General features: G+C 45.1%; 1 protein-coding gene and 1 long non-coding RNA gene across 7 annotated transcripts in view; one reads left to right on the top strand and one right to left on the bottom strand.

Moving 5' to 3' along the window:
- Positions 1-23,799, top strand: part of PLCH1 (phospholipase C eta 1) — a 203,727-nt gene extending 179,928 nt beyond the window's left edge. For 2 of the 6 annotated variants that reach the window (XM_049099691.1, XM_049099693.1), the window contains 12 exons: positions 1,900-1,971; positions 4,346-4,440; positions 5,879-5,976; positions 8,953-9,132; positions 9,219-9,326; positions 10,363-10,487; positions 12,204-12,288; positions 14,788-14,934; positions 15,198-15,277; positions 16,853-16,912; positions 17,346-17,700; positions 20,123-23,799. In XM_049099691.1, coding sequence (XP_048955648.1) covers positions 1,900-1,971; positions 4,346-4,440; positions 5,879-5,976; positions 8,953-9,132; positions 9,219-9,326; positions 10,363-10,487; positions 12,204-12,288; positions 14,788-14,934; positions 15,198-15,277; positions 16,853-16,912; positions 17,346-17,700; positions 20,123-22,185 — 3,468 coding nt within the window. In that variant the 3' untranslated portion in view covers positions 22,186-23,799. The remainder of the gene's footprint in view (positions 1-1,899; positions 1,972-4,345; positions 4,441-5,878; positions 5,977-8,952; positions 9,133-9,218; positions 9,327-10,362; positions 10,488-12,203; positions 12,289-14,787; positions 14,935-15,197; positions 15,278-16,852; positions 16,913-17,345; positions 17,701-20,122) is intronic. The other 4 variants (XM_049099692.1, XM_049099696.1, XM_049099695.1 and 1 more) reach the window with 4 other exon arrangements.
- On the bottom strand, positions 73-12,082 carry LOC125753400 (uncharacterized). Its single transcript, XR_007405124.1, has 6 exons — positions 11,949-12,082; positions 10,611-11,209; positions 5,490-9,743; positions 2,950-3,111; positions 2,747-2,849; positions 73-1,258 (listed from the first exon to the last, which is right to left on the bottom strand). It is a non-coding gene; the product is annotated as an uncharacterized LOC125753400 (long non-coding RNA).
- Positions 23,800-24,048: the final 249 nt, after the last annotated feature.

Genomic DNA, 24,048 nt, shown 5'->3' with positions numbered 1-24,048 from the left:
GATCATACAATTCTGAATTTTCTTTCTTTTTTTTCTTTTAAAGATTTTATGTATTTATTTATTTGTGAGAGAAGGAGCATGAATACAGGGAGGGGCAGATGAAGAGGGAGAAGCAGCCTCCCCAGTGAGCAGGGAACCTGACGTGGGTTCGATCCCAAGACCCTGGGATCATGACCTGAGCCGAAGGCAGCCGCTTAACTTGACTGAGCCACCCAGGTGCCCCCCGCTCTGAATTTTCTTAAAAATTTCTGTAAATAGCAATAAACTCCTTCCCTTCCACTTTCCCCTTCCAACCATTTAGTTTTAACCACACCAATGTCTGTAAAATTACCTCATTCAGCTGGCTCACCTTAATTTCTGCTTCTTGTTCTTAGTGAATTTTCATTGGCTAATCTGGGCCACTCATTTCCCCTGAAGGCTTTTGGAGAAGGCTTTGCTCCATCCTCCTAGATCACTCCAATTGGACAGGCCACCGCGGGTCTTGGAGATTTGGGATGAAACAAATTAAACCCACCTTCCTTTTGTTATTCACGTTAAGAAATCCTAATGATAACTTGCCTATCAGGTAAGATGGTAAGGGATCTCAAATTTCCAAGATGTCGTGGAGCAAACCTCATCCCCCTGTTTCTTATTTTTTCCTTTCCGTTAAATCTGGGTGACTCTAAGAATGCATTAGACCCATAAAGTGGAGCCTGTGACTTTAATACACTGGGCTGTAGAGTGTTGAGGTTTTTACCACTGCTGTTGCAGTGTGGCTCTTGTGACCATATCGAGCTACCTTCTTAACTCCAGGGTTTTTGTACAGTTGATGATCAGCTTGAGTAGATCTTCAAAAGCAGTCCATGCACATTAACCAGGCAAATGAAATTACCCTGTAAAAACCCCCTCCCAGCCGCCCCGCATTTTCTGAACTGTCCCTTTCCCCAGCCAATTCTTAACCTTCCCCTGTCCCCACTGCCAGTTACATCTTCAGTTAGTCTCTATGGATATATGTCAGCGCCTCCCTGGCCTTTTGGTTTTAGGTAGTTTTGCTCACACACATTTATTTCCATTTCTGTGGTTGTCTCTGCTTCTTTGCTTGGCCAGAAGTCCCAGGAAGATGGGGCCTGCCGATCTCTCCTTGCAGCATGTCATTAGCCACGAACCAGCTAATACAGAGTTTTAGGGATGACAATTGAGAAAGAGTCTAAACCCTTTTGGCAGAGTGGCCTTTTCTTTCCCCTAATGAGAAATAGACTTGAGCGATGAGATCTCTACCCTGGAAAATTAAGCCACATGAAGAAAATGTCAGAGGCTACAAATACCTCTTCCAAATGCTCAACTACAGGAGTTAATTTCAATGAACAGATAAGCTCTCTTGTGGTTAACTTAAACAAACAAAAGCAATCTTACTACCTAGTAGATGCACGTGGGTTTTATTTATTTTTAATGTTTTAAAATCCCAAGTAGCAATATTCGATCAATGCGATTGTTATTATTATTTTTTATTCAACAGACTTGGTACTTAAAGACTTTTGGTGATTTTTCAAAATTTAATCTATTTTTAACTCAAAATGACTTATCCCCATTAAGAGCATTCAAAAGAATACATCGTGTGCTGTAGAGATCCTGCACAGCTGGACATTCCTGAGAGGCCCTTGACACCAGTTTTGGGGAAGCTGTTGGCAGTTACTATCTCCCGGTTGGCGCCCACACTTCTCCATTCCAGCGTCTCCCTCTCTTGAGGCAGACTCCACAACTTTTGGGGTAGTGATGGTGTGGGACAGGAAAAAAATGAACAGGACCTGCTTGTTCTACCTAAGGCAGAAGGCAGAGAGGGTTCCCTGCCATTCCACCAGAACTAAGGAAAAAACAAAAGCAAGGAAGAAAAATAGTCATATCATGTTTTTATTTACTCAGCATCCAGATGTGAAGGAAAATGGGAAGAAATCACATGGACGATCCCTCATGACCAACTTTGGAAAACATAAGGTATGAATTAAGAGTGACAAATGTGCATAACCCAATTAAACAAGAGACTGGACAGGACAGTATCATCATAACCTTGGAATAACTGATGATTTCTTAAATAGGACCCCAGAAAAGACAAAAATTGATAAAGATAAAGATTGAGAAACTACTGTTACTTAATAAGCAAGTAGCCTACTTGGGAAGAGTATTTTTGATACACATATCCAACAAAGGACTTCTATCCTGGATATATAAAGAACTCTTACAAATCCATAAAAAGATACCATAATCTTTTTTAAAGACTTGTTTTAGAGAGACAGAGTGAGAGAGAGCATGCACAAGCAGGGGGAGGAGCAGAGGGAGAGAATTTTCAAGCAGACTCCCTGCTGAGCCCAGAGCCTGATGTGGGGGGGGGGAGGGGCTCAGTCCCACAACCCATGAGATCAAGATCTGAGCCGAAACCAAGAGTCAGATGCTTATTGGACTGAGTCACCCGGGCGCCTCCATAATTTTTATTAAAAGGGCAAAAAACTTAAGTGGCCTTTCACAAAAGAAGATTTCCAAAAGGCTAGTACAGAAAAGGTGCTCACCCTTATCAATCCTCTAGGAAGTGCAAATTAAATGATGATGAGATTTCGTATATACCCTTCACAATAGTAGAAATAAAATGATTGACAGCACCAAGGGTTAGTGAGGACGCCAAGCAACTTCAACTTTATACACTGCTAATGGGAGTGTGCGTTTGTGCAGTCACTTCACACTAATTCACACTATCTCCTAAAGCTGTATTACGTACCGTGTCTTATCAGTTCCATTGTTGTGTTTCAGCCTCGTGGCATATACCTAATGTTTATAGTGGCATTAGTCGTAATAGTACCAACAGGAAAGAGTTCAAATATCTGTCAACAATAGAATGAATAAAAATTATGGTATATTCACATAAAGTAATATTTTTCTAAATATGAGGAATATTTATATTGAAAATCAGTATTTGGGCACCTGGGAGGCTCAGTGGTTGAGCATCTGCCTTTGGCTCGTGGTCCCAGGGTCCTGGGATCGAGTCCCATGTCGGGCTTCCCACATGGAACCTGCTTCTCCCTCTGCCTGTGTCTCTGCCTCTCTCTCTCTCTCTCTGTCTCTCATGAACAAATAAATACAATCCTTAAGAAAAAAGAAAAAGAGAAAGTCAGTATTTTGTAGCTTAGAGAATGGCTTTCCACACCATGTTATTTAATCATCATAACAATAATCCTTTAAAATAGTTATTGCCCTTTCCTTTAAACACACACACACACACACACACACACACACACACACACACACACAAAGGAGCGAGAGGTTAGCAAACCTACCCGCTGGGTGAGAGGCCAAGCTGGAACGTGAGATCATCAGATGCTAGTGTCCCCACACCGTGCACTCTGAGGTTCTCAAAACATCAGTAATACCTGAGAAGGTTCTAGACCAAATTGACACCTTCCTGTCAGTGCAATGGACTTGAGTGTGTTTATGCCGGCAGTATGGCCGGGCGTTTTATTTGTTGAGTAAGAAAAATTCTGGAGGGTGATGTGGTCCCACAGTTACCTCGGAGTGGGCTCCCTTTTCCTTTCTAAGCCGCAGTCCTCAGATGTCCAGGGTTCTCTATCTAAAGGTCTTAACCTTTGTTTGTGGAAGCTGGTTTTCTTTGGTGGCAGGGTTTTCTATAGTTATGGGGTCCCTCCCCATCATTTGTTTTTCTGTTCCGTATTGCCAAATATTTGGGGTTATCTCTAATGTGCTGGGACACAACTGCATCCTTCCAAAAAGTCTTTATTTCTGACAGCCTTTAGTCCTGCCGCCTTTCAGCCTGAATCCTGTGGGTAATAATTTCTCTTCTGTTGGTAGAAATTAAAATGGGTCAAAATCTCCAAGCGTAGTTTGATTTAGACAGTTATTTGAGTGGACGCCAATCAAAAGCAGGAAAAAGTCGTTCATAAAAAAAAAAAAATACTGCTTGTCTTTTTTTGTCAAACCTGTCTTTTATAAGTCAGCAGGAATAGTAAATTTCCTAAAGAAAAGAACATTTTATCTCCTTAATGTCATTTGAATAGATATTACAACTATGACCCTCCTGCTTATAGAGACCTTCAGTGCAAAACTAAATAGCCTTCTAAAACCTACATCTTCTGTGGCTTAGAAGTCAGCTTTAGAGCAAGAAACCCTCAGTTTTGCCTTAATATTATAATTAGGATCATAGACGCGATTATTATTAATGGTAAGGCAATGAATTAATGGTTAATGTGTTTTCTTCCAAGTAATTGTCCTTTTTGCGTATATCGTAATACCCCACCCATTCTCTGTATGCTGTGGAGGGACCTGATGTGGGGAGTTTGTTGTTAAGTTCACTGTGACTTTCCAGCAGAAAACCACAAAATCACGATCTAAGTCTTACAGTACTGACGATGAGGAGGACACACAGCAGAATCCCGGCAAGGAAACCGGCCAGCTGTACAGGTAAGAGTGCGTCTGCCCGTTCCTGGCTTAGGCTCCTGGGCCCTCTCCTTCCCATCAGCTGGGCTGCTTTAGTCGCATGTGTCTAGAGAAGTGGGGTGGGTCTCGAGGTCAGGGGCTCAGTGCAGCAGGACATGTGAAAATCAACCAAGGCGGAGACAAGAATACGTGTGGGGGACTTACCCGGGCCTGGCACACCGCGAGCGCCTCCTGAGCGCCAGCTGTGGCTGCTGTCAGGTAAGAGGCAAGCGTGTTCAGGGGAGAGAGGGGCCGCAAGAGCTAGCACAGAGGGCTCTCCTAGGAGGCTAGCGGAAAAGACGGACGGTGAGCACGTGGTAAGAGCTAGCACCTCACATCAGGCCGACTTGAAACTCTTGTTCCCGCAACACTAACATGGGATGAGTCAGGCTTCTCACATGTTTCTATTTCTTAGGGTCGTTGTAAGGACTAAAGGAATTAAACTGCTTAGCCTGATAAGCCCTGTTCCAATTAACTAAGCACTCAAAAATATTAATTGCTGTTTTCCTTGTTATGGCTGATAGATTTTTTTAAATATAAGTTTTATTTATTTATTCATGAGAGACACACACAGAGAGAGAGGCAGAGACACAGGCAGAGGGAGAAGCAGGCTTCATGTTGGGAGCCCAATGCGGGACTCGATCCTGGGACCCCAGGGTCACGCCCTGAGCTGAAGGCAAACACTCAACTGTTGAGCCCCCCAGGCGTCCCTATTGCAGATGGATTTTGAGATGAATAAGATGATTTTCTGGCAGCTTGTGTATACAATAAAGTCACAGAGGAATGGAAATTATATACAGATAAATGCACACACGCACACACAGCCCTGTGCCTTTATTGAAAGACTGAACTTATATGAAATTAGAAGCATAGAGGGAGGTCTTGTAGGAATGGACGGCATTTAGCACCCAGTTAAATTTTATATTTAGCTTCACTTCAACAGAATGTCCATACATAAAATAGTAACTAGTAAGGGCAGAGAGGATGTGTGTGCTTCCTACCCTCAGGGTACACAAAATTCAATATGTACTTACGGTAAAGGACGGTAAAGGATGTAAGAGGAATGGGGTCACCTCCCAGGGGACCTGTGCCATGAATGTTCTCAAACAGAAGTCCAGGTTCTCCTCCTGCCAACGGGGACGAGATGCCCGGTGACGTCCGGTGTTACTGGCTAGCGGGGGATCGGTGGCAGTCCAGCCCTTCCCAACAGAACTCACACATGCACGAGAAGGCACCGATTCTTGGCCATGCAGTGAATAAAACCACATCAGGAGGATTTTGTGGTGGAGAGAGGGCTGAGCTGGGAATCGTCCTTGGGTTCTAATCCTGGCTCCATTAGGAGCAGGTAGGGAAGGTGGAGTAAACACAAACCCCAACCCCTCCCAGCTCTCAGTGACACGAGTCCTTGGCTGTGTACTCCCAGGTTGGGTCGGCGCAGGAAAACCATGAAGCTCTGCCGAGAGCTCTCTGACTTGGTGGTGTATACAAACTCCGTGGCCGCCCAGGACATCGTGGATGATGGTAAGGAGTGAGTTCCTCTGTTGGGTAGACATTCTTGACCTTTCTTGGTCAGCCGTTTACTAATCTCTTCTCACTCAGATCATCAGCACACATTTCTGGAACTGCGTAGCGTCCGATGTGTCAGGAAGCTGACCGCCAGTGTAACACTGCTTAGCTCACAGGGAGGGCAGAGGAAGACTTCATGATTGTATAAGGACAAGTGCATTACTGCAACGTCTCGCCCAAGGCGTGAACTGTGGAGACCTGACCTGGTTTGGCGGCCAGGTCGCAGATGGACGTGGCCAGTGTGAATGACCAGAAGAAAGCAGAAAGCTAAAATAACACCTCGATTAAGGAGGGCACATGACGCGATGCGCCCTTGTTATCCCATATGCTGGCAAATTGAGCTTAAATAATAATAATAATAAAAAATAACACCTTGAAAAGTCCCATATTTTCTGATTGGAAAGTTTGACTTTGGTGAAAATGATTTAGCCCACGGATTGAAGATTTAACAGAAAGAGCGGGAATTTCAGAAGCACTGATTCTTTCACTGTTTTCCATCTATTATTTGCATCCTGTTGCGTTGAGAGATCCTAGTCACAAGTGTTCTTACCCTGCACCTTCCTGCTAGCTCCTCTTCTTCCCTTTATCCTCTTCCCTTAGCATTTCTGTTTTGTTCAGTTACTGAATGCTTATAGAAATAAACGACAGCCGTGCGGCCTTGCAATCTAATTTTAGTTTTAGTGGAAGTGAAATGCAAATTTAAAAATCTCCCATTTTCCAACAAATCTTAGTAAAGGAAAGATGACGTCGTGCCAAGTCTTCTGTGTCAAACCTCCAGGATCCCTCCCTTCAGGTCTCTCCTTTTTGTTTTTACCATTCCACAAGTGTATCTTTTTCTGTCCTACGTGTGATATTGATTCTTTCTTCAAATGGAGACAATAAAAAAAATAATGATTTCACATGCGAGAACATGAGAACCTGTCCTTATAATAACCGTCCATAGCTAGGAAATCAACCCAGTGAGTGGTCTAGTGGAGCTAAAGGTGTATTTGGTTTAGAAGAATGTAATTTTTTTGGAAAAGATTTATTTATTAGAGGGAGAGAAAAAACATGAGCGGGAGTGGGCAGAGAGAAAGAAGAGAGAGAGAGAGAAAGAGAATCCTCAGGCAGGAGGTCCCCTAAATCCCAGGACCTGGAAATCATGACCTGAGTGGCAACCAAGAGTCAGATGCTTAATTAGCTGAACCACTCAGGTTCCCCCAGGAGTATGATTTCTAATAAATACCTTAAGAAACCATAATTCTATTAGCTTAATGGAAAATAGTATTGAGTACTCTCTAGCTCTTGAACCGCCGTGTCGCGTGGCAAAGTGAGCGATAAATAATGAATGCATGCCTTATCCCAATGCAAAGCAACGCAGATCTATTCATATGCTAATTGGCATGTGCCTAATTAGCAAGGTCACCTTCTGGAGGATGTGGTGTACATACTTATGTGGAGAGACAGAAGAGTGGCACTGGCTCTGGTGTCACTGCATCTGACTGTGGCTTGTCAAAAAGACAGTATACCTTCTCCTGTCATGTTTTAAGGCATTGCCCCTCAAAACCCGCAAGTAAGATTATTTTTCGTATGCTTGACAAACAGAAACTATGGTTTGTAAGTGTGTCAATAAAATATATGTGGTAAGGAAAGAGTGTCCCTGAGGGAAATCGTCAGATTAAAAACTGTAATTCCCTAATCTCTTGGCCTCCGTCTGGTAGTCACGATCATCCCAGGATCCATCTCTACAGTGTAGTCAGTAGTCATCTGGCCAGCGTTTAATGTCCTAGGTCAGACAGTCCTGAGGACGCCAGGGGCCCTGGGATGATGCTACGTGCTCCAACTAACACACCGTGTGGATACCATTCAGGCCCAGTTGGCCCAGCAGGGCCGTAGGGTTCAGCTCCTTGCCGTCATGAGCCGTGTCCCTCCGTCTGGGTTCAGACACACTGAGCTTGTCAGTAAACTCTGGAATGGACACGAGGCTCTGGGCAAGCTTGGGTCTTTATTCGGGCCGGCTGCGCCCAGCATGTCCAGAAGACTTATGAGGGGTCACTTTGGGGGTAGGGTGAGGACGTTTGGCGAAGGGGTAGGAGTAGTAGGGGCATTGTAGACCCGGGATTGGGAGACAAGGGTGGGATACTGAATGCCTGGAGGTTAACTCCATCCATCACGACCCCTAGATTTGGAGCCTCGTTGGCCCTGGATCGACACCTTCTGATGACAGTCCAAGCAGAAACTTTAGCACGGGCTTCCTATTCTTTTACCTCCCTTTATTTTTTTTTCCCATGGTTTATGTGGATGGTGGGTGATTATTCTTGTTTCTGAGATTTTATGTATTTATAATGCTCTTTCAAAATCTTTCTCCATTATTATGCCTTTTATCCAAATAGCTTTTGACTAGTTTCACAATTCTATTCAAATTAACGTTGAAACTCCGTTTTTCTCCTTTGGAATTGGTCTTTTATTTTCTTTCTGCTGTCAGTTAATAGGTGCTTTACATGTGTGCTTTTAGGATGAATGCTGTCAATGAATATCAGGAATAAGTTACATAGTTTTATTCATCCATGACTGTCTGTATCTTTGGCAAAGAGAGTCTGTTGGAATCACACCCCTAGAAGATAATTTTCCTGCCAGCCCTCCTCATACTAGCCAGATAGACGTGAATTAGTGGGATGATTGAATTTCTGGGAGAACGCGGGACTCAGAAACATGCAGTTATCCTTGCAAGATGAGCAGCTCAGATTTGACCTCAAAACCATGAAGAGAGTCTCAAGAATGGGATTTTATGGATCTTTCTTGGTCAGAAGCTACTTCTAGTCCGGTCTGAATTCAGTCTTTTGCTCTGCATTTTCTTATGGGCATAATCTGATGTATTAGAAAGTCTTTCGTGGGTGCTGTTTCCCTGACTGAGGTTCTCGCTTTTCTTTTTTCTTTATTACAAACTGCCAGGAACCACAGGAAACGTGTTATCATTTAGTGAAACAAGAGCACATCAGGTGGTTCAGCAGAAATCGGAGCAGTTCATGATCTACAACCAAAAGCAGCTCACGAGGATTTACCCGTCTGCCTACCGCATCGATTCCAGTAACTTCAACCCTCTGCCCTACTGGAACGCAGGCTGCCAGCTAGGTGCGTATGCCTCGGAGCCTTTCCCTGTAGGCCCTGGCTCCACGCTGCTGCCTTGCCTAATTCTCTCAAACTTTGAACTTGCGCAGTGGCTCTGAACTACCAGTCCGAAGGGCGAATGATGCAATTAAATCGAGCCAAATTCAAGACCAATGGCAATTGTGGCTACGTCCTCAAACCCCAGCAAATGTGCAAAGGTGTGTGTCCACTTCATCGTCCTCTCTCTGAATGCAGGTCGCCTGAGTGGAGCAGCTCTCTGGAAAGTGTGATACGTCAGCGTTTTGCAACATGATTGTATAAAAAGCGTTAGATTAAGGTGTTGGCGTCTAAAGTAGAACTCTCGTCACAACTTTTTTACACGTGGGCAGCGTGACGTTTAGAATGTTGTCTTGTGTGGTGATGCACACAAAGAGGGACACGGGTAGCAAGGGATTGTCCTCTGAGCTCCAGAGTCCCAGCCTGATACCCCCTGGGCATTACTTCTACATTGTACTGCCTTGTAAGGCCTGAGCCCCGTCTTTGAGGAGTCTGAAACCCGCCAGCAAAATTAAAATAGCACCCGAAACAACTTCATCGAGCCCCTTTAGTCCGTGCAGTCCCATTACAGAATAGCGCTAACAAAAAAGGAAAAAGAGAATGTAGTGTTAGATCGAAAAAAACTCTTGTTTGGGTTCTGCTCATTAAAATTCTTTAAACATTTTCCAAATCAGATTTTTAACAGTTCAGGTAAAGAAGTGGCGACAAATGTGCCTTTAGGATTTGATGCCTCGCGTGTTTTCTTACTCTGCTGTTTACTACTTCGTTTCAAGTCTTCTGTTATATCCACCCTCCGTCCCTATGATAGTTTAAGTCAGAAAATTATGTGAATCTGACATAACTACTCCCCTTCCCTCCACTGTTGGCATTTCAAGAAAATGCCTCTCCCCCCCCTTGCCGGGATTGATAATTGCACCACAGACACTTTAAGTTGTCCCAGGCCCTTGCCTCTGGGAGCATGGATTCTAGCAAAAACCTCAGCTGCAGAAATGCCAGCTGGCATTGCCCTCAGGTAAAAGCCACACTGATCGTTATGTGATCATTTCTTTGCTCCAAGAAACACTGTAGTAGTTCAGCACTTGTTTCTTTGTTCTACATGCTTAAACGGTGTGTGTGTGTGTGTGTGTGTGCGTGTGTGTGTTTGGGTTCTCCCATGTTACGAGCCTCAGCTTTTAAACTCTGCTTTACTTGGTTTAGGTACTTTCAACCCTTACTCTGGTGACCCACTTCCTGCCAACCCCAAAAAGCAGCTCATCCTGAAAGTGATCAGTGGACAGCAGCTCCCCAAACCTCCAGACTCCATGTTCGGAGACCGAGGCGAGGTAAGCCACAATGATTTTATGGTGTTTGTGTTGTATCTGAGATATCTTCAGGGTCCCTCCCCCGCCCCCGCCCCGCGTATGTGTTCATAAACGAATACTGATGTCAGCTCATCAGATACCCACCGGCTTACTGGTTGCCCTGGAGTACAGGGCATCACCTGTTTGGGAGGCAGGGCATGTCTTTCCTCGCAGGCGCGGTCTATATCCTCAGGCTCTTTGCCGCTCCTGCTTGTCAACCTGGCATTTTGGGGTCTTGGCTGCGGATGGGAGACACCCACAGCCCTGCTGCTGGGTTCCGTCGGAGGCTCCTTGTTGCAAATCTCAGCTGGCCCACGACGCCGTGTGACCGCCCGCTTCACCCCGTCAGCCTCTGAGCCCGTCCTCCGCAGGGGCTATTTCCAGGCTTCCCTCTTGTCTTCAACAGATGGCACCGTGTCCTACTCCTCAGAAAGTAGGGGCTCCATACGGGAGGGACCGTTCCAGCCTAGCCCACACCACCACGGTCTCTCGTCCGCCCCGCTGAGATCCCCGCCCCCCGGGTGACTGGTCTCCCCGCTGCCCATCTGTCCTCCCCTTAGCAGCAGCAAGAGTGATGCTCGGACAGGCTCAGAAAATGTATCCCTTACCCTTTCTTTCCTTTCTTCTTTTCTTCATTGTCTGCAAAAGTGAAGACTCGCTTTCTGTTTTCTCCCTCAAACCTTTTATGTTGAAACATTTTAAACCTGAGAAAAAGTTGTGAGAATAGTCAAATTAATGCCATGTCTCCGGCATCTAGATTGACCAATAAAATCACTAAATTTTGTTACACTTTCTCTCCTTCACGTGTAGATGTGTATGTGTATGTCTGTTTATGTATAGATGTGTGCACGCATTTGTACATATGTATACACATACACATACATGAGAGATGAAGCAAATGTAACAAAATTCAAAAATTATATACATGTATATACACACACAATCGCATTTCTTTATAGAGTCATTTGAGAATAAGTTAACACCTTGACTCCTCAATACCTACATATTTTAGCATTTATCTCCTAAGAATAAGAATATTCTCCTCAAAAAAAAGAACATTCTCCTCTATAAGCATGATTCAATCATGACATTTAATATTGAATATAGTAATATTATTTCATATAAAATCTATATTCAGTTTTCTCAGGTGTCCCCAAATTGCCCTCATATCTTCTTTCTTTTCTTCTTCTTTTATGCTTTATATATTCAGGATCCAGTAAAGGATCACACATTGCTTTTAGTTGTCATTTCTCTTTGGTCCTTTTAAAATCTAGAACAGTTCTCTAGCTTTCCTATTTTGTTTTAGTGGCTTTGACATTTTACAAAGTGTCCAAGCCAGTTATTTTCAGTCCTACAATTTGAATTTACCTGATTGCTTCTTCATGACTGGAATAAAAAGAAATATATTTGCCACCATCCAGTTCCATTCTCCCAGCATCTCACCTGGATTACGCTCTGAGGAAGCTGACACTGGGGTCTCAGGTTTGCAGATGAGGAAACTGAAGCCCGGATATATAGCTTGCCTAGGGTGACACAGGAGCCCAGTCTCCAAGCAGGAAGTTACTCTTCAAGGCTATGGTCTTCTTGAATTCCTTATGAACAGAAGTCATACTCATTAGTTTCCCCCCCAAAATCTGATATACCCGATGGTCTAGTTTTACCACAGGGTTGTAATAATACTCTCTCTTTATTTAATAGATCATTGATCCTTTCGTTGAAGTTGAAATTATTGGATTGCCAGTAGATTGCTGTAAAGATCAAACCCGTGTAGTAGATGACAATGGTAAGATGATAATCTGTTTACTTTTAATCAAGATGCTCTAGAAGGATCCCCGGGTGGCTCAGTGTTTGAGCACCTGCCTTCGGCCCAGGGCGTGATCCTGGAGTCCTGGGGTCGAGTCCCACGTTGGGCTCCCTGCATGGAGCCTGCTTCTCCCTCTGCCTGGGTCTCTGCCTCTCTCTCTCTGTGTCTCTCATGAGTAAATAAATAAAATCTTAAAAAAAAAGATGCCCTAGAAATAAAGTTTGCAATGAAAAAGAAAAATTTATCTATATAGAGGAGAAACAAATTCCTAGAATTCATAACTGCCATCTGAATTTATGTCAAAATCTTTTAAACAAAATTGAGTAAATGCGGGATTGATACATGGTATGTTTTGGTGGATTTGTAATCTAGGCTTTTAAATTCTTTGCTTTTTAAATTTTATTTTATTTATTTATTTAAATGCTTTTGAAGCATTTTTTTTCTAATGAAGAGAATTAATGATATTTTAAAGGGCAGGGTTAAAACTTAGGAAAATGCTTCCATTACAGTTTTTATATTGTGCTTTCATGATGTAAGTTACTTCAAAGCTTTCATTCATGTTGCCTCTATGTTTTGAGGATTTTTCATTTTTTTCTGGAGCATGTAAAACCCTAAAGGCAAGTGCAGCAGGCTCCGGCAATTTTCCTTCTAAATATGTACATATGGTGGATAGGCAGCCTTCTTTTATTCTGGCCATGATGTAAAAAGAACTTTCTTTACCTAAGCCTCATGTCTTTCTCTTGGTAATCTTCTTAAATGGTGTCTGTTCATACATTTGACAAACATTATGGCATACCTATTTTTCTCAATCTCTTGTCATTAATACTCCAAATCTAAACCATAAGCCTCAAAACATTTAAGAAATTAGAGGTCCATAGTGAAACCTTAAGAGGAGTTTTTCTTTTCTGTTTTTTAAATTTAAATTCAATTAGCCCACATATTGTACAGCACTAGTTTCAGATTTTTTTTTTTAAGATTTTATTTATTTTAGAGAGAGCAAGCTCCAGCATGAGCAGGGAGGGGGGGTGGATGGAGAGGGAGAGAGGATCTCAAGCAGACTCCACACTGAGCAAGAGCCAGATGCAGGACTCAGCCTCACGACCCCAAGACCATGACCTGAGCCAAAATCAAGAGTCAGACACTCAACCGACTGAGCCACCTTGGCGCCCCCTTAGGAGGAGTTTTTCTTTAGTGCTAGTTTAAGGAAAGGCTTCAAGAATAGCATAAACCTATTAGGAAATAACATGCTTAAAGGAAGCAGACTTCCTATATTGCATTTTCCTCCCACCAGTGCCCATTGTTCCGTTTTTGTTGTTTTTTTTTTTTTTGTCTCAGAAGTAATTGAGAGGTCATGACTATTAATAAAAACATGATCTCTTCTCTTGTTTAGGAGGGACATTTCAGTGACTTGAGTCCATAATTATTTCCTTAGCTGAGGCATTTAACAGTAAGATTAAGTAGCTGATGCCTCTTAATACATGTATGTAATAAAATTTATTTTCATTTGTAGAAAAGACAAACAAACTTGTCCAACGAAGTATGTGAATTTTTATCAGTTTATGTAATTATTTTATCTGAGAAAATTTTACCAAGAAAATAATGTATTTTTACCTTTCAGAATAGGAGTTGAATCACATATCTTCCTATTTATTTTCAATAGCGATGAAACTCTATTGTTGATGTATTTAAGGTCTTCTTCATGGAAAGCCACTGGGAAACAATAGTGCACAGTTTAATTTTGCTCTGTAACTAGTTGTGTGACCTTAGGTGCATTATGTACTCTGAGTATCATTTTTTCTCAACAAGAAGACTTATAAATACTGACATTTCTTACCTTAAAGCATTTGTTACTTGTGTAATTTTAAAAGGTTATATAGTTCTGAAAGCCAAGAATAATGTGTCTTTTCTTAATTAGAAAAAACTCACAAAAACTCTGTCTTGACATTTTTAGAGAATTGCTATAAGAATAAATAAGATGCTATATGTACAGTAGTATTGAAACCTGTGCAGCACCCTATAAATGTTTGCTGGTGATTATTATAGCTTCAGAATCTTTTGTGGGTGAAAAGCATAATTTTTTTTCTGTTTTTGGCAAGGTGGGATCTCCCTCCTTCTTTTTCTTTTTTAGTTTAGTTTTTTGCTAAAACATTATTCTTAGATCACTACTAAAGATACTTTTTGAGCTTATTGAAGCATCCTGAAATTGCCTAAAGAAATGTTCCCTACCGTGTGATTTGGGCGTCAGAGATTAATAGAATTGATGTAATTATTGATGGACAATCTTCCTACCAATTATTTTCTAGCAATGGGGCAAATTCCAAGACTTTGTTTCAATAAGGCAGCCCGGAGTGGCTTGGTCATCTTCAAGAGTTTAATAACCATTGCAAGCAATTGTCAGTTGGCTCTGCAGATGCTGCTGTCAATTCCTTTTAGCCAAGCCCTTTGCTTTTCTGATTTTTCTCTACCTATTTCTCGGAGGATTTAACCCTGTGTGGGAAGAAACCCTGACGTTTACAGTACACATGCCAGACATAGCTTTGGTTCGGTTCCTTGTGTGGGATCATGATCCGATTGGACGAGACTTCGTTGGACAAAGAACTGTGACCTTCAGCAGCTTAGTGCCTGGTACGCATGGGCCGGCCTTTCCTCTCTAGGCTGACCAGTTTTTTTTTGGGGGGGTGGTTCTTTGAAAGCCTTAATATAGGACATGTGTTACATACAACATATGGCATATATGACACGAAAAATATGTGTTCTATGATGAGTGTTAACGTGCTTTGTGAAATGGAAAGACTTAGAGTAAAGTCAAACATTTCATTTAGTTGCACCCAGGGGAAAGCCAAATGTAAGTCCGAGTAAAAGGCAATTATTTTCTCTGCTTTTCTCAGGCTACCGGCACGTCTACTTGGAAGGACTGACAGAGGCATCGATATTTGTCCACATAACAATCAATGAAATCTATGGGAAGGTGAGAAAGATTACAGGGCTTAGAGCCACATGCGGCAATTGTACGGTCCTTAACAAGGTCAATTTTTGACTAATTGCTTAAAAGGAACGTACATCTTGACAAAGTTGTTTGGCAGAAAAACCAGAAAGAAGCCCAGCGGGTCCAGTGTGCAGTGTCCCGTCCCCACCCACGGGATTGTGGATCCTTGCGTTGTCTTGGGGCGTGTACTTGTTCCTTCCCCCTCGGGGACCTCTCTGGGCTTATGAGAAAACTGCTATTCTCTCCGACGATCAATTGTTGCACTAAAACAATAAATATACACTTAAATGTTGAGCTGTATGTTAGTGCTTAAGAAGAGCCCTGGCTGGCTGCAGGAGGCGATGGGGTGTTGCAGATGCTTGATGAATTCCCAGCACTAACTAGGCTGTGAGTCCAGCCAGTTCTAGGCAGGCTGCCTTCATTTGGTGCCATTGTATTTAGCTGAATAACCCTAAAACTCCGGGAATGAATTTAAAGCTCCTCACAGGACTTTGAAGGACTTACTTTTAAGAAATAGACTCCAAAAATGTATTCTAGTTTTCTGCAGATGCTGCTCTCTTCCTTACACGATTCACTTGAGGTCTACAAATCAGTAGGCTGTCCTTTAGCCATGCCAAGGAATTGGGGCCTTGGCCACTGGAATGGATTTCCAGACCAGATGTGATCTTCAGGGACCATAGGAGGCTTGACTAGCACCTAGGAATGTCTAGTGCTCTGTATTAGGAAGTCTGCATTGCTTGGAGCTGCTCCTGTAGAGTTATAGACATTCTCTGTGCCTTAGCTTCCCCATCTTTAAATGTAAGGCAGAAATGGTACCTGTCATCATAAAAAGCTATGTTATCCTTAGAAAGCTGCCTGGCATAATAGTAAATGCTCAAAAATACTGGCTAATATTAATAATTTATGACTACAAGCCAATTTCTAGGGAGTGGGCCAATTCAGGCTGATTAGGGGGTATAATGTTTGTCCTTACATCAGTTGGTCCCATCCCCAACTGGTATGGGAGGGGCGCTCAATATTCTAAGAGTAATGAGGTTTTATTCTAGGACTTTCTATGTTTCGTCCTTGGTTTCTGCCTTTGCTACTTGTTGGGATGCTTCCTCTGGCATAAATGCACACAACTGAAGTTTTAATGATTTAAACTGTCCATTTTAATGATTGAAAATGATTCTTGGATTTCCAGGAATCCCAGGTTAACTAAGTAGCAACTCTAGCATTTTATCCTACTCTAGAGAAACAATACAATTCAGAATCTATTTAAAACTTGAGCCAGAAAGAAATTAAAATATGAAAAGAAAGCATCCCCTTGGGATTTCCATCCTCCTAAAGACAGGTCTACTGCTAAGTCGCGGTACAGATCACTTTCAAGGCGTATTTATGTTGAGATGCATAATGTGCACAATGTGGTGGTGATGAGTTGAGCAATGAAAGAACCTGTGACTAAAAAATCACCAAAGGTGGAAGAAAGGGTTTATGGAAGCATATGCATTCTTTTGTTTTTACTTGTGCCACTTTCTTGAATGAGCCCAAATTGTGTTTTGTTTTCTTCCCTTGCAGTGGAGCCCTTTAATACTCAACCCCAGTTATACTATATTGCACTTTCTAGGAGCTACAAAGGTAGTTTCTCAGCATGGTGCTTTGTTGTTGCTGACACATTTCTTTTTTAAATGGTTATGGCAGCATGCTCTCTCATCACTCCATTTCCTGCTTCCCACTTTGAAACATGCATCTGTTGCTTTAGGATGGCTGAAGTTCGTAACAGTCTCTTAAGTGTGGAAAATGTTCCTGTCACCTTGTCATCTCTGGGTAGGAAGCTTCTGGGTAGCTTGGTTGTGAAGACGGAAGGCTACCTCCCCACAAAGTAAGGTCCCTGAGACGTGCATGATACTGTGCAGACATGCTGTGAGCTGCCGTTCTCTTGGTTGGAATATCCTCCAGTGGCCGTCAGATTTTGTTTCGTGTCCATTTTTCACGGAGCTGTCATTGGAAAGGCAAGTTGTCAACACAGTGGGATTGGCCTAACTTGTGCTTCATTCTTTTGTGTCTTCAGAGCAGACAGCTCCAAGGTCTGAAGGGATTGTTCAATAAGAATCCCAGGCATGGTTCTTCAGAAAACAATTCCCATTACGTTCGGAAACGATCAATTGGAGATAGAATTCTACGCCGCACAGCCAGCGCTCCAGCCAAAGGCAGAAAGAAGAGCAAAATGGGCTTCCAAGAGATGGTAGAGATAAAGGATTCTGTATCTGAGGCTGGGAGAGATCAGGATGGTGTCCTGAGGAGGACCACACGGAGCTTGCAAGAGCGCCCTGTCTCTCTACCTGTTGACAAAAGTCTTCTGGGGGCCTTGTCACTGCCCCTATCTGAAACAGCGAAAGACACTGAAGGAAAAGAAAACTCTCTGGGTAAGATGCTTTAGGTTTCTCTAAGAATAAATCTTTTGAAGCCGTAGTTTGGTCCCTGGTTACCATTGTGACCTGGTTGACGTTCCACAGTCGAAGTAAAAATATACAAAAGAATAATAAAAATAATTTTTAATGTTCTCTTTAGGCCAGATTTCAAACTTTGGGAAGAGGGTGGAAGAACTCTTTCCTAATCCCCTACAGCCTCAAAATAACATTGACAATTGGAATTGGTAGTGAGGGATGAGGGGGATAATCATGTTTGATGGTATGGAGCCCACAGTCTGTGAGGTGCCCTCTAGGGAGGTGAAACCTGCAAAAGAGGAGCAGAGATCTTGGTTTTCCAAGCAGGTGTAATATTTACTATTGTTCTGAGGATAAATAGAATTCTATTGATTTTTCTGGGGTTGAATATAGCTGTATTTCTTTCCCCAACATATAACACATTTCCATGATTAGAAATATTTATGGAGAAAGAAGTGAAGCCAGATGTTAGAAGCAGGTCATCTTCTCCACTTGAGAAATCTTTGCTTCCTCAGGAGGCAGCCCAGGTGATGTTTTCCTGTGGCCTCATTTCCCTGATCCCTGGACATTGGCAGGAAAGGAAGCATGTCTATGGCTCCTGTCCAGTTTCAGTCTCCACAAGCATAGGGTCCAAGCCTTACCTGCCTTTTTCCTTTTTTTTTTTTTTACCTGCCTTTTTCCTTAATTTGAGCATGATGCTACGCTCATATCAAAAACTTGATAAAGAATGATGCCTGCTTTGCAAGGTACCAAAGAGCTCCCAAGCTGTGTCAGTGACTCTTTCCCCTGCCCTTGGTAACTTAAGTACCCAAACTCTGTCCTTTCAATGGTCTCCGCAACAAAAGTGTTTTAATTAAATCAGAATCACCTCAGACATGGACAATGTGATACCTTTTTACTTTAGCAAAATTCTCCTTTTATCATACAATCTAATTTCAGTGTTCTGTTTTCTCACAAACTCCATTTTGCTTATATTGATTTTTGTTATAAGATATTCTAAGGAGACAAATTTTTGAATAGCTTATTTGAAGAGAAAAAAGGAAGTTTAAAACTTTGAAATTAAAAAAAAAATAAAATAAAAAAAAAAAATAAAACTTTGAAATTTTGCCAAGAGCAATGTCAGAGAAGAGATAAAAATATGTGCTTTAAAGTTTATTTCAAAAACCCCATTTTGGGGGGGAAATAAAACTCTCCTCAATAGAAATAAACAATGGTTAATCCAGAAAGCAATATTGAGTTGATGCCTATTTCCTCCCTGTAACAGCTTTATAAGTTTGTCACTCTCATATATGTTATATGAGGCTTGTGGTAAATACAGAACAGAGACATGCAATGATTCAAGTTAAACGGAGGTGAAAAATAAGTGGAGAAAATGTGGAATACAAAATTCTGTATATAATTCTGTCCCCCGAAAAGAGCTTATAGTACCTATCTCTGAGTGGTAATATCATAGGATATTTAATTTTTTTCTTGATGATTTTAGGATTTATCAAACTTTATAGGATGAATTTTTCTTTAGTTAGGAAGATATTTAATGAGTTACATAAATTCTCCTTTCTTGTATATTCTGTCTGAAAACATCTTAAAAAAACTTAAAATAATGAGGTCAAGAAAATTGAACATTCCATATTGTCTTAGCATTATCCTAAGCATGATGGGATACTCCAAATTACCGTGAACTGTGTGTTTTTATAGCCTTCCATACCGTGCCTGGTATCTTACTGCCTCTTTGAGAAGGAGAGAACGCAATATGAAATTTGTGTATTTAAAACAAAAATATGATTAACAAAAAAATTAACTAGCAATGGCATAGAACTGGTGACCAACTCTTAATTTTCACATCTCAAAGTCAACAGCTTTTGGTATTTTAATACATTTATTGCCCCTTCCAATCTGCTTTAGAAACTGATTGAATTAGTTCTTCTGCCTTTTTTTTTTTCTCAGTAATATGATTTGTGGTTTTTTACTAATACATGTGTAACTTTGAAAGTTTATAGTATCTTGCTTACAGGTACCACAGTACTTTGTTTAACAGAACTGTCTTGTTCTATTTTTATTGCCATGCTTCTGTGTAGTACAAATCTGAATAGGAAACAACTTAAGGTAATCCTCACTGTAAAAGTATGGTAACTCATTGACATTTTTTTTTGACAATGAATATTACATCCTCAGCTGATGTAATAGACGCCCAAAGGGAAGCTTCAGTGAAATTCCTATAAATATATTTCGCCATCTACTCATCACACAGACACTCTGTTGCAAACCTCTGCGATCCATAACTCTGTCACAACGTTAACAGACCTACATTCTCCATTTGTCTGTCTGAAGACAAAACATGAGTGTTTGCAGGTTCTGCGGAAGAGTGATGCGCGTTACCTAACATGTTGTTTGTTTCATTCAGCAGAAGATAAGGATGGAAGAAGAAAAGGGAAGGCAAGTATAAAAGACCAACACTTTCCAAATTTCAACAAAAAGTTATCCTCTTCCTCTAGCGCTCTCCTCCACAAAGACCCCCGCCCAGGGGGCTCCGCTGTTTCTGTCGCCAGCGCATCCAGCGCATCCGTCACCGGGGAACAGCTGGGAGCCCCGGGCCTCCGGGGCGGGAGAACCAGATCACCTGCGCCAGGTGACTGCCAGGAGCAGGAGTGTCCCCGCAAACCCCGCTCCCCAAGGCAGCATCTGGCTCTGGAACCTGCACTTACCGCAGCGCAAGGTGGTGTGAGCACCCAGGCACCTGCGCGCGCTGGAGGCCTTGGGGAGGACGGAAGCCCCCGGTCAGGAAGCAGGTTTTCTCAAAGCCACCTGGAGGGCAGGGACTTGGAGGGCAGCTGGGTGACGGGCCGAGCCGCAGCGTCCCTCTCTCTGTCCGACGTGTCTCTGCTGTGTGCTGCGCACCCCGACTCGCACTCCGCGGCCGTTCTGCAGGAGAGCGACATCTCCCATCTTCTTGACACTGTCCCTCTCGCTACCGAGGGCGACCCGGGCAGCTCCATCTCGGCGCTGGTCGGCCAGTGTGAGGACGCCGGGGAGCCGGGGAGCCTCGCCGCGGCTCCTCCCCCGCACAGCACCTGCGTGGCGGCAGGTCATCCTCCCTTGCCCGCCCTGGACCCCGAGCCGGCCGTGGAGCCCGACGCTGCCGCGGGAAAATGCAAGCCCTGCTTCGCGCGCGCATCCCCCGCCCGGATTCCCGCCAAGGGCCCCGAGGCCTCGGCGCACACGCTTCACCAGACCACCTGCGCCACTGCCCCGCGGCCGCCCCCGGAGGACCAGCTCGCCGCGGGAAGCCACCGGCCCGGGGCCTCGGCCACGTGTCCCTGCCCGCCACCGCGAAGCCCCGGCGCCGGGCAGGTGCGAGGAGCGCCCGGGAGCCGCAGCCCCACCCCCGCCCCGGCCCCCGCGGCCCCGCCAGCCGACCGCGCGCCCCGTTTCCATCCTGGAGACCGCAGTGTCGTGGGGGCGGGGGGCGCCGCAGGCCCCGCGGACCTGCCCGCACCTGCCGCTGAACGCCCCGGCGACGACGCAGGCCCCCTCGCGGCTCCTCTGCAGCCCAGGCGCAGCCCGCACGCGGTGGACCACGTCCCCGGAGCTCGGGGAAACGGCCGCTGCCCAGACACCCCGCACCCCCGCGTCCCCGCGGCGCCGCACAGCGCTCCCCAAAGCACCTCTGGCCTCACCTGCCCAGGTGCTGCCGCTCCCACGCGCAGCCGCTGCTCGCACCCGGATGCCCACGCCGAGCAGGCCCGCGTGCCCGCGCCCCGCCACGCGCCCCCGGGGCCCGCCCTCAAGCTGCCCAGCCCTTGCAAGTCCAAGAGCCTGGGCGACCTGACATCCGAGGACATCGCCTGCAACTTCGAAAGCAAGTACCAGTGCATCAGCAGGAGCTTTGTCGCCACCGGCCTCCGCGACCAGAAGGCCGTGGCGCTGGCGGCCGCCGCCCTGGAGCCCATGGACGCCCTGACGGAGCAGCTGCGGAGGCTGGTGTCCTTGGAGCAGGATGACGGCGGCCAGGTGCTCCGCGCCGAGCGCGACGCCAGCCCGCTGCCCCGGGCGCTGGTCCGGAAGCTGTCGTCGCGCAGTCAGAGCAGGGTGCGCAACATCGCCAGCCGGGCCCGGGAGAAGCAGGAGGCCGGCAAGCAGAGGGGCGCCAAGCCCGGCCCCGCGGCGGGGGTGGTCCTCCGCCACCGAGCCGCCCCGCCGCCCGCGGGGACCCGGCACTCCACGGGCTCCTACATCGCGGGCTTCCTGCGCGGGGGCGCCGAGGACCGCGGCATCCCCGAGGGCGCCTGCGCAGCGCTGCGCCCCGCCCCCGGAGACCACGCCCCCGGAGGCCCCGCCCCCGGAGACCCCGCCCCCGGAGGCCCCGCCCCCGCCGCCCGCTTCTGCTCCCACGGCTCCGTCCTGCACACCGAGCCCGGCGGCGGCGGCGACGACAAGCCCGAGATCTATTTTCTCTTGAGGCTCTGAATGCCGCGAAGCTGCAGCTCTCCGGAGTTTACAAGGCCCCGCAGCGTTGTCCTAGAGCCCGGGAAGCGCGCCCTTGGCTCCGACCTGATTTCAAGATGTACTTCTAGACGCGTGGTTTGGCCTCCCTTTGCCTCCACGTGTCTCGCTGCGCATGCGTGTGTGTAGACCAGGGTGACCTGTCCCGCGTGCGTGTGATCTTTCTGCCCCCGGGTGTAAACGCGGGGACCCGGCACTCCACCGGCTCGTACATCCAGGGCTTCCTGCGCGGGGGTGGCCCGAGGACCGCGGCATCCCCGAGGGCGCCTGCGCAGCGCTGCACCACGCCCCCGCACGGAGGCCACGCCCCCCGCATGGAGGCCACGCCCCCCGCATGGAGGCCACGCCCCCCGCATGGAGGCCACGCCCCCCGGAGGCAGCTTCTGCTCCCCCGGCTCCGCCCTGCACACCCAGCCCAGCGGCGACGACAAGCCTGAGATCTATTTTATCTTGAGGCTCTGAATGCCGCGAAGCTGCAGCTTTTCGGAGTTTACAAGGCGCCCCGCAGCGTTGTCAGCCCCGGAAGCGCGCCCTTGGCTCCGACCTGATTTCAAGATGTACTTCTAGACGCGTAGTTTGGCCTCCCTTCACCTCCACGAGTCTCGCTGCGCATGCGTGTGTGCGTGTGTGTGTAGACCAGGGTGACCTGTCCCGTGTGCGTGTGATCTTTCTGCTCCCAGGTGTAAACGCTCCCAGTAGGAAACGCGTGCATGCCCCAGATGCGAAGCTTCCAGCCCCTTGCTTGCTTCGCCGCCGCGCCCTCCACTCTGTGCCCTCGGGTCACAGGCACAAATGTGCTCAGTTTTACCCTCTACCCGCGGAGGTCATTTAGGAGACCTTGCAAAGGACGGAGGGATAAGTTCTTTATTTTAAAGCCATCATCATCACTCCTAGCTTCCCCCCTTCTTCGTTGAGAAGCCGTCGTGCATTTTTAGGACTCAGTTCAAAGAAAAATCAAAATAGTCCCCCAACGTTTTAAGAGTTCTCTATCCTGTGCAGAATAAGTCCAAAGGAGATTGGTAGCTGTCCCCCTCCCTTCTACCCCCCCCCACACACACCCTCTCATTTTCGAGTAGCCTGAGGATAAAGCAAACTTCTGTATATAAACACAAAATTGTTTGTTTTACATAAATTTTGTTACATATTTTTGCTAATGGGCTTTGTATGTAACAAGAACACAGTTGCCAAGCTATTTGTTGTACTTTCGGATTTTCTGATTAAATTATAGACTGCGAATAATGGCTTTCAGAACGAGGGACCTCTGTCAAATACTGACAGTAATAGCACAGATTGAAAACATCCCCAAAGCTGTCAAGCAAAAAAAGAAAAAAAAAAAAAGAAAGAAAAAAAAAAGAAATTTCTCATAATGAAATCCAAGTAAACAGATAAATTAGAGGAAACCTTTTCCCTTCATGGAGCCAAGTAACTATATTTTAGTACCGACATACGTTATTTTCACTGTGAATCCATTTTTTTATTGCATGTTCAGATGTCCCTCTTTGCTTTTTTTGTAATATTAACTGCAATGATGTCCTTCTTGGAATTCATGGAAATATAATTAAAGCAGATTTTTAAGCACTTGGTGAACTTTTTTTTCAACTGACGTCATAGAATGACTGCTGGGTAAGGGACCCAGCACACTCAGAACTATTTCCTTTTTCATCTCTTCGTAGAGGAAGAGATGGGTTCTACAGCACTTTATGTCTCCGAGTGTTTTCATTATGCTTTAAAGACCGTATTTGTAAGGTGACTTGAAAAGAAACCAAATGTAATGAGTTTCTTTGCTTTTTTTTTTTTTTTTTTTTAGTTTCTTTGCATTTTGTGTTG

This window comes from Canis lupus, chromosome 23 (genome assembly GCF_003254725.2).
Source record: "Canis lupus dingo isolate Sandy chromosome 23, ASM325472v2, whole genome shotgun sequence".
NCBI classification, from domain to species: Eukaryota; Metazoa; Chordata; class Mammalia; order Carnivora; family Canidae; genus Canis; species Canis lupus.
Note: the sequence above shows the minus strand (reverse complement) of the source record. Positions and strands in the feature narration are given on the sequence as shown.